Source organism: Sphaerodactylus townsendi, linkage group LG04, assembly GCF_021028975.2.
Source record: "Sphaerodactylus townsendi isolate TG3544 linkage group LG04, MPM_Stown_v2.3, whole genome shotgun sequence".
Lineage (NCBI taxonomy): Eukaryota > Metazoa > Chordata > Lepidosauria > Squamata > Sphaerodactylidae > Sphaerodactylus > Sphaerodactylus townsendi.
In genome coordinates, this window is record NC_059428.1 from 158,736,531 (window position 1) to 158,746,587 (window position 10,057).

General features: G+C 47.7%; 1 protein-coding gene across 1 annotated transcript; it reads right to left on the bottom strand.

The window, feature by feature from the left end:
- Positions 1–339: 339 nt before the first annotated feature.
- Positions 340–9,644, bottom strand: FOXL3 (forkhead box L3). The gene is made up of 4 exons (XM_048494692.1): positions 9,457–9,644; positions 9,223–9,352; positions 6,305–6,473; positions 340–1,290 (listed from the first exon to the last, which is right to left on the bottom strand). Exons 2-4 carry the CDS (start codon positions 9,327–9,329, stop codon positions 817–819), a joined length of 750 nt encoding a protein of 249 aa, XP_048350649.1. The 5' UTR covers positions 9,330–9,352; positions 9,457–9,644; the 3' UTR covers positions 340–816.
- Positions 9,645–10,057: the final 413 nt, after the last annotated feature.

Consider the following 10,057-nt stretch of genomic DNA (forward strand, 5'->3'; position numbering starts at 1 on the left):
TAGGAGACCTCAAAAGGGGCTTACAATCTCCTTGCCCTTCCCCCCTCACAACAAACACCCTGTGAGGTAGGTGGGGCTGAGAGAGCTCTGAGAAGCTGTGACTAGCCCAAGGTCACCCAGCTGGTGTGTGTGGGAGTGCACAGGCTAATCTGAATTCCCCAGAGAAGACTCCACAGCTCAGGCGGCAGAGCTGGGAATCAAACCCGGTTCCTCCAGATTAGATACACGAGCTCTTAACCTCCTACGCCACTGCTGCTCCTTGGGCCGGTCACTCTTTCTCAGCCTCACCTACCTCTACAGGTTGTTGAGAGGATAAAATGGAGAAAGAGTAGACTGATAATGTTCAGAGAGATCCGGCGGTGGCTATCTGTGCTCCTCACAGTTTTAGAAAACAAAATCCCCATTCCTTATGAGTACACCCATGGCAGAGATTTTTATAGCATGCCTTGATTCAAATTTGGAAGGCATGGATGCAGGTGGAATAGCTTTGTGCGGCTCGTTCATTCCCGATCAACAGTAATTCCCGAAGGAAGAGTCACTCGAGGGACCGTTTTTTTGACAAAACAGAAATACCGGGAATGGGAAACAGGTGTGATAGCTGAAATGTCAAGAAGAGGGGAAGCCCTTCATTTCCAAACACCACAGATCTTTGTAAGTTCCTAAAGCAGCAAGGGACAAGCCGTTAGTCCTTTTACCTCCTCTCCTGAGAAGGGTTGCCGAACAAAAAAGTAGACGGAGTTAACTAAACAACATACACTGACCGCCAGATGGAAACAAAAACTACACAGTAGCTCCCGTTGGGTCGCAGAACTGACTTCACATTGTCCAGAACTGGAGACTGATGTGCGGAGAATCCAAGAAGGGGAATTTGTTGTCTTGCACGTGATACGGCGACCTCAGCACAGGGAGTGGGTCTGGGGCCGAGAGAATGTAATCAATGCTAAATTTAATTTCGGAGTCAGATTTTCCTACCGAGGAACTGTTTAGACTCTCTTGGCTGGCGACGACGTTCGGAAAAAACTCGCCAGGCTCCAGTGCTTTGGACTGGGGTTCCATTTTCCCGCTGGAAGGACGAGAGATGCCGGATAAGCCCGAATCCGCCGAGGAAAACACAGGCGGGCCGTTCTTCTCCCCAGACGACCTTTTCCCTCTGGCTTCTCGCTTGACGTTTCTCCTCCGTCGCCGCCTCCTGTAATTCCCATTTTCGAAGAGGTCCAGCATTGACTCGCAGCCCGACGCGAAGCTCCAGTAATTCCCTTTCCCCTTTTCGTTGCCTTCTGTCCGTGGAACCTGCATTTAATTGTTTTTTTACAAAGCAGTTCTGTCAATGACTTGTTGCTTGACTTTTTTAAAAGCAGTCTGCCTACAAAAGTATGACCTTTGACCTCTCACCCTGTTCTAGAGCTGAGGATCCCAGCATGGGGCTGATGGATCCATCCTACTCCCCGACAACTCCTGAGCGCATCTTCGATTTGATGGATCACACAATTTAAAAACTTTTGCTTTTCCGGCAGCTTTCACCCCATAAGAACATAAGAGAGAGCCTGCTGGATCAGACCCGAGTTCATCCAGTCCAGCACTCTGCTACTCGCAGTGGCCCACCAGGTGCCTTTGGGAGCTCACAGGCAGGAGGTGAAAGCAATGGCCTTAAGAACATAAGGAAGAGCCTGCTGGATCAGACCAGAGTCCATCTAGTCCAACACTCTGCTACTTGCAGTGGCCCACCAGGTGCCTTTGGGAGCTCACAGGCAGGAGGTGAAAGCAATGGCCTTAAGAACATAAGGAAGAGCCTGCTGGATCAGACCACAGTCCATCTAGTCCAACACTCTGCTACTCGCAGTGGCCCACCAGGTGCCTTTGGGAGCTCACATGCAGGAGGTGAAAGCAATGGCCTTAAGAACATAAGGAAGAGCCTGCTGGATCAGACCCGAGTCCATCCAGTCCAGCACTCTGCTACTCGCAGTGGCCCACCAGGTGCCTTTGGGAGCTCACATGCAGGAGGTGAAAGCAATGGCCTTAAGAACATAAGGAAGAGCCTGCTGGATCAGACCAGAGTCCATCTAGTCCAACACTCTGCTACTCGCAGTGGCCCACCAGGTGCCTTTGGGAGCTCACGTGCAGGAGGTGAAAGCAATGGCCTTAAGAACATAAGGAAGAGCCTGCTGGATCAGACCAGAGTCCATCTAGACCAGCTCTCTGCTCCTCGCAGTGGCCCACCAGGTGCCTTTGGGAGCTCACGGGCAGGAGGTGAAAGCAATGGCCTTAAGAACATAAGGAAGAGCCTGCTGGATCAGACCAGAGTCCATCTAGTCCAGCTCTCTGCTACTCGCAGTGGCCCACCAGGGGCCTTTGGGAGGCTCACAGGCAGGAGGAGAAAGCAATGGCCTTAAGAACATAAGAAGAGCCTGCTGGATCAGACCAGAGTCCATCTAGTCCCAGCACTCTGCTACTCGTGAGTGGCTCCACCAGGTGCCTTTGGGAGCTCACAGGCAGGAGGTGAAAGCAATGGCCTTAAGAACATAAGGAAGAGCCTGCTGGATCAGACCAGAGTCCATCATCTAGTCGAGCACTCTGCTACTTGCAGTGGTCCACCAGGTGCCTTTGGGAGCTCACAGGCAGGAGGTGAAAGCAATGGCCTTAAGAACATAAGGAAGAGCCTGCTGGATCAGACCAGAGTCCATCTAGTCCAGCACTCTGCTACTCGCAGTGGCCCACCAGGTGCCTTTGGGAGCTCACGGGCAGGAGGTGAAAGCAATGGCCTTAAGAACATAAGGAAGAGCCTGCTGGATCAGACCAGAGTCCATCTAGTCCAGCACTCTGCTACTCGCAGTGGCCCACCAGGTGCCTTTGGGAGCTCACATGCAGGAGGTGAAAGCAATGGCCTTAAGAACATAAGAAAGAGCCTGCTGGATCAGACCAGAGTCCATCTAGTCCAGCACTCTGCTACTCGCAGTGGCCCACCAGGTGCCTTTGGGAGCTCACAGGCAGGAGGTGAAAGCAATGGCCTTAAGAACAGAAGAAAGAGCCTGCTGGATCAGACCAGAGTCCATCTAGTCCAGCACTCTGCTACTCGCAGTGGCCCACCAGGTGCCTTTGGGAGCTCACAGGCAGGAGGTGAAAGCAATGGCCTTAAGAACATAAGGAAGAGCCTGCTGGATCAGACCAGAGTCCATCTAGTCCAGCACTCTGCTACTCGCAGTGGCCCACCAGGTGCCTTTGGGAGCTCACAGGCAGGAGGTGAAAGCAACGGCCTTCTGCTGCTGCTGCTGCTGCTCCCGAACACCTGGTCTGCTAAGGCATTTGCAACCTCAGATCAAGGAGGATCAAGATTGGCAGCCATAGATCGACTTCTGCTCCATCAATCTGTCCAAGCCCCTTTTAATTTTTTTTTTAGCAAGCCTTTATTGGCATAGACAGCAGTACAACAATAATAAAAACAGATTAAAAAGCATATACAATACAGGATATACATGTTAGGACGAAGGAAATCTACTGGCGTTTGGTAATTTCCAGGAGAAAGTCTGCCACTATCATACAGAGAGAAGGATCAGGGTTGTCCAACAAGTAGTGTAATCTAATTAAATGTGAGATTCACATACTTGGATCTGATTTCCTTGAATCTGAGACAGTGAAGTAATTGGTGGGCCAGAGATTCAACGGAGACATCGTTACATGGGCACAATCTTTTAGCCTTTTCTTGCTTATTAAATCTGCCATGTAACAAGGCAGAAGGCATAACATTAAACCTGGCGAGCATTATAACTCTCCTTTGAACAGGGTTTATTAAGCAATACAGGTAAAGTGCCAAGCGGCCCCATTCAAATGGGCGCCCCTTTTAATGCTACCCAGGTTAGTGGCCTGCATGTGTGATTAAAGGGAAGAAGTGGCCGCAGTGGTGGGATCCAAAAATTTTAATAACAGGTTCCGATGGTGGTGGGATTCAAACAGTTCCGGCGCTGCACACACACACCTCCAGTCCCTATTGGGCAGGGAGGTTGCTTTAGTAACCCGTTCTCGGCACTCAGAAAAAATTAGTAACCACTTCTAGAGAAGTGGTGAGAACTGGTTGGATCCCACTTCTGGGGGGCCACCATTTTGTGTTTGGCTCTGCCTTTTGCGGCAGCCGTTTTGCAGCTACGCCGGCGGCACCTTGTCACCATCCCACGTGTCATGGCACCATGTCACAATCTCCGGCTCAAAAAAGCTGGAGGTCTTTGCTCCGTGCGGCCAAACGTTTGCCATTTGGCGTCAAAGGAGGAGAACTCCGCAGAAGACCTCTGGTCTACATTATTACTTGAGATGTTCTCAGGCTGAGCCGTAGCCCTTTGAGTAGGTGCTGCGGCTCGAGCAGGGCTGAAATGAAGCTCAGCCTGGAGGAGCTGGGAGCACGTCTGTGTTGTGTGTGCGTGCGTGTGGCAGATGCTGCTGTTTCAACATCTGGGTCCGTTTAAACGTGCTGCTGGTATAAACATATATGACAAGGCTCTGAAAGCCAGGCTCTCTAATTATAGAACTGGTAGGTAAATAACCCCCTATCCTGTGCTACGTACTAACACACATCAGATGAGAACAATATATCATTCTCTTTCTGTGTTTTTTTTAAAATAAATCTCAGCCTGGAGGTTGAGGAGGCATTTAAAAAACCATTTTAAAACCCTGCACCTTCTTTGTTTTCTTTTGGGGGCAGTGGTTTCAGACTGCTCCCCAAGGAATTCTGGGTATTCTTGGAGAATCCATAGAAGAAGAAGAGTTTGGATTTATATCCCTTTCTCTCCTGTAAGGAGACTCAAGGGGGCTTACAATCTCCTTGCCCTTCCCCACTCACAACAAACATTCTGTGAGGTGGGTGGGGCTGAGAGAGCTCCAAAGAACTGTGACTAGCCCAAGGTCACCCAGCTGGCATGTGTCACACAAGCTAATCTGGTTCACCAGATGAGCCTCCACAGCTCAAGTGGCAGAGTGGGGAATCAAACCTGGTTCTCCAGATTAGAGCGCGGCTGCTCTTAACCACTTCACCACGCTGGCTCTGGATGAGAGACCTTCCATGGCAAAGTGTGGGCTCAAACCTGGGACTCCCAAATCTTAGTCTGAAGCTCTAACCACTACACTGCCCTGTTTTCACATGGATATTGCTTCTACCATGCACATATGTACAAATGTACACAGATTTCTGCCTTCTAGTAAGCCAGATTCTTGGTCTATAGCAGTGATGGCAAACCTTTTTGAGACCGAGTGCCCAAATTGCAACCCAAAACCCGCTTATTTATCATAAAGTGCCAATACGGCAATTTAACCTGAATACTGAGGTTTTAGTTTGGAAAAAACGGTTGGCTCCGAGGCACACGTTACTCAGGAGTAAGCTTGGTGATAGTCGGAGGGTTTACTCAGAAGCAAGCCCCGTTACTAACAACCGAGCTTACTCCCTGGTAAAGGATTGCGCTTTAGTTCTTCGCATGAAAATCAGTGGGGTTTAACAGCGCTTAACAGGGTTACCGACACTGCTTCCCCAAAACTAGGTCTTAGGTTTAATTCTAATAATCGAGCCCAGTGGCCCAGGCCAGCCTAGATGTGTGGGGGGCGGGGGGCGACTCTGTTTGCCCATGCCCACAGAGAGGGCTCTGAGTGCCACTTCTGGCACCCGTGCCATAGGTTCGCCACCACTGGTCTATAGAGTTTGGGTCAGTATTCTTCTACTCGGACTGGAAAAACAGCCCTCTGGGGTTTCAGACGAAGAATTTCCACATCGCCTGCATGATCTTTTTAAATTGAAGATGCTGGCGTTTGACTTTCGGCCTACAGAAAAGGTGCTGTACCACTGAGCTATGGATAAAGCCGCTGTGGTGTAGTGGTTAAGAGCAGCGGGCTCTAATCTGGAGAACCAGGTTCGATTCCCCACTCTTCCACATGAGCAGCGGACTGGTGATCTGGATGCGTTTCCCCACTCCTACATTCCTGCTGGGTGACCTTGGGATAATCACAGTTCTCTCGGAACTCTCTCAGCCCCACCTACCCCACAAGGTGTCTGTTGTGGGAAGAGGAAGGGAAAGGAGTTTGTAGGCCACCTTGAGCCTCCTTACAGGAGAGTAAGGCGGGTATAAAACCAAACTCTTCTTCTTCTTCTAATCCTTCATGCAATTGCATCGTGAACCTATTTGGCCATTCCACACAAAGGCAGGAGCAAAATCCAAATACTTTTCTAAGAGGCGACGCCCTTTCGGAAGCCTCGTTCCCAACGTGAGAGTTCAGGGTCTCTTATTTGGGGCAAAGTATACATTTCCTGAGCGGGTTGGCGACCCAACCTTACCTTAACGAAGCAACTGTTCAGAGAAAGGTTGTGCCGGATCGAGTTCTGCCACGCTCGCTGGTTGGTTCTGTAGTACGGGAATTTCTTCATGATGAAGTCGTAAATGCCCGAAAGCGTCACTTTGTTGGACGGGCTCTGCTGAATGGCCATTGCGATTAAAGCAATATAGCTACGAGACAAAGAACACTGTGATCGTATAAACCAGTGATGGCGAACCTATGGCACAGGTGCCAGAGGTGGCACTCAGAGCCCTCTCTGTGGGCATGCACAGAGTTCATCATGTGGGGGGAAATCGCCCCCCCCCACACACACATCTAGGCTGGCCTGGGCCGCTGGGCTCGATTATTAGCATTAAACCTAAGACCTAGTTTTGGGGAAGCAGTATAGGTAAGCCTGTTAAGCGCTGTTAAACCCCACTGATTTTCATGCGAAGAACTAAAGTGCGATCCTTTACCTGGGAGTAAGCTCGGTTGCTGGCAATGTAGCTTGCTTCTGAGTAAACCCTCCTAGGGTCATGATTTCCCAGTTCGAAGAGTTGCATGGTTGCTTCAAAGCAAAGCCAACAACTACCACCAAGCTTACTCCGAGTAACACACACCTCAGAGCCAACCATTTTTTCTAAACTAAAACCTCAGTATTCAGGTTAAATTGCCGTGTTGGCACTTTGCGATAAATAACTGGGTTTTGGGTTGCAGTTTGGGCACTCGGTCTCGAAAAGGTTCGCCATCACTGGTATAAACACATTCTCATCATGGATCTTTCAGCTAGATCTGGTTTGTCAGGCAAAGTCCTCACCGAGTTCATGACCAAAGAGGACAGGGAATTATCCTGCCAGCTGGCAGCGCGCCGGCTTAATTCAAACTTAACTCTGCCCATTGGGCAGCGCTGCTCCTGCAATAATCATTCCCTCAGATGTTTCTTGTCCTGAGCTTCACCAAGGAGGTTCATCCTAGGTACCCAGACTGAGCGTGGGTCCAAATGAACATAAACCCCCTCTTCCTGTTAAGGGTAGTGGAGTTCAGTGGCTATAGCCTGTTGAAATCCCACATAGCGTGGAGAATCAAATTTGCCCTCCTCAATGACACTTCCCAGTCCAAACAAAATGGGGATACTTGTAATTTTTTAAGAGGATGAAAGGATTCAAGATAATTTCTGCTATATAGGAAATAATTGGATCATTTTAGCAGTAGATAATTTAAAAAGAAAACCTGACCGTACAATTTCGTCCTCATCCTGTATTTTGATGCGATACTTATTAAACCTGAGATGTTATCTATCTTGTGGATGGGCAACAGATCTGGTCATGATCCCTGAAATGTCCTGAAAATATCCCCTTTTCAAAACATTCTTCTGCTCCCACTCCAATAGAAACGCATGCTCTGCTCTTGTAGCTGAAACCAGACAGGCTGTTTTTCCCATTCCACTCAGAAACAGAGCAACAAAATTTAATAATAAAAATGGCCAAGCATGAATTTTTGTAACTTTTTGAAGGAAAGAGGGTCCTGTGAATTACCCTGCCTTACCGAAGATCTCCATTCCTGTATCGCCAGAAAGTTAGTAGCTACACCAGGTAGTCAGTTAGTAGCTACGCTATATCCAGTGGTGGGATTCAGCAGGTTCGCACCACTTCGGCAGAACCGGTTGTTAAAATGGTGCTTGTATACAACCAGTTGTTAAATTATTTGACTCCCACCACTGGGACCAGTTGTTAAATTATTTGTGTCAAATTTTTTGAATCCCACCACTGGCTATATCCTACAGCTCAGCTAGCAATGTGCTTCGTTCAAAGTTACTATCAATGATTTCAACCTTAGTGGGATGGGATGCAATTCTCTATCTTATCCTTCGGGATGCGTCCTGTAAGTATTATTGGTTGTATTATTGTTTGATGTTGTTCACCTCCCTGAGCCCTTTGGGGGAGGGCGGTGTACAATTTAAATTTAACATAACAACCAATTTAATTGCCAAATCAGTCCACTAAAACTTGAATCGACTAACCTTGTTTATTTTTAAAAATAGCGTAAACAAATCTTTACTGTTGAGCAGGTTAATAGAACAGAGAATGCCAATACACAAACAAAGAAATAAATAAAAGGTGTCATCTTGATAATGCAAGTTTGGTTATGGTTCCATAAATTATAACATTAAATGTCCCTCAAAAAGGACCCGTATTGAGGTTCTTGTAATGTGCAAATTTAGGATGCAACCCTATGTGTGCTCACCTGAAAGGACCATTGGACTTACTTTTGAGTAAGGGTCACATTTACACACACACAGTTCCTGAGAACAATTACACCTGTCTAAATCTCTTGAAGTCAGTGGGCTGGGCTGAAACTCTGGCTGAATAGTACTGTTAGCCAACTAATTAATCCATTAGCCAGTTTAAAGGGAATGAAGTACTAAACAGTGTGTAATTGGTCGACAGGCTAAAACCAGATCTGCCAAAGTCACCAAGGGTCCGGCTAGAAATTGGTTGAGAAGCTTAAAAACTGGAAACAGAATTTTTAGATTTCTGCAGGAAAGAAATCTCTCAAGTTCTAACAGGACGATGACAAGTGGATCTTCCTATTCCCCTAGAATGCCAGGATGTTAACTTAGTGAGAAAAATATAGATCATGCTTTCCAGATGTTCTGTATACTTTGCAATTATTATTTACCTTTTAAACAACACCATTAGTTAGATAAACCCATGGCTTCCCCAGTAGCCTATGTGGCCAAGGATCTCCTGGGTCAAGATCCAATATTGTTATCTCTAGTTCTTGGTTTTTCATTTATTTTTAACCAATAGCTCCAGTGCGCAATTCCCTCAAACATCTGGGCCACTGGGACCCTGTGAAGAGGGGCTGATGGGGGTTGCGATCTGTCCCCATAACTGACAACCCGACGCAAGACAGGCACTTGGAAAAAGTTCACCTTACCTGTATGCTGGTCTGGTGAATTTCTTCTCTTCATCTGAGCTGCACGTCGGATAATCGTCCCCATCATAGTTAAAGCAGTTGTAGGGATATTGCGTGTTGTCAAACATGTTGCTGGCCTTTTTTGCGGCTCCTATGAAGTGGGAGAGAGAGAGATGGGGAGAAGCTTTGCTAGGATAGCCTCCTCCTCCCTCCCTCCCTCCCTTCCTCCCCTCCTTCCCTCAGCCTTTTACACACAGGCACACTCTGCTGAAATGAGAAGGCAGAATTTTCGTTCTCGAATCCTGTCTCCCCGAACAGTCGTTTCGTTTCGTTTCGCTCCCTTTTTTTCTTTTTAAGAAGGCTGCAGCGAACCCATTCAAACCAACATGGTGAAGGTCTCTTCTGAACCCTTGAACTTGGGTGTGTACAGCCAGCAGGCAACTGTTCCAGCTCCCTGGGTGGTCTCGAACGGGCAAGCACTCCCATCTACATATACAACGTGACAAAAATAAAATAAAAATCAGCCACAGCCAGGTTAATAACACATGCTTGGAGGCTTCTGGTAAATTCACTGTGGAAGGCTGGAGTTCCTCTGTTCCAAATACAAGAGAATTGGTATATTATTTGGGGAAACCCGTCCGGCACTGAGCAAACACCTTTGAGAGTAGGAGTTGCTGAGCCAATCTTGTGGTTTTTTTTTTTAAAAACCTATCACAGACCTAAATTATATTTCCGTGACTGAAGGAAAATGTACATTCAAAGAGGGCAGAACAGAAGAATTCGAGGGACTACTGTCGAGCACGAAAGAAAAAGGAAAATAGCTTCAGGCAACTGTGCTCCTTGTGTGGGCTTTGAT

Coding starts and splice junctions, on each gene's coding strand:
- FOXL3 (XM_048494692.1), bottom strand. CDS start 9,329: ATGTTTGACAACACGCAATATCCCTACAACTGCTTTAACTATGATGGG. Junction 6,474..9,222: donor TTCACCAGACCAGCATACAG/GTAAGGTGAACT, acceptor TTTGTCTCGTAG/CTATATTGCTTTAATCGCAA. Junction 1,291..6,304: donor TGAACAGTTGCTTCGTTAAG/GTAAGGTTGGGT, acceptor AATTAAATGCAG/GTTCCACGGACAGAAGGCAA.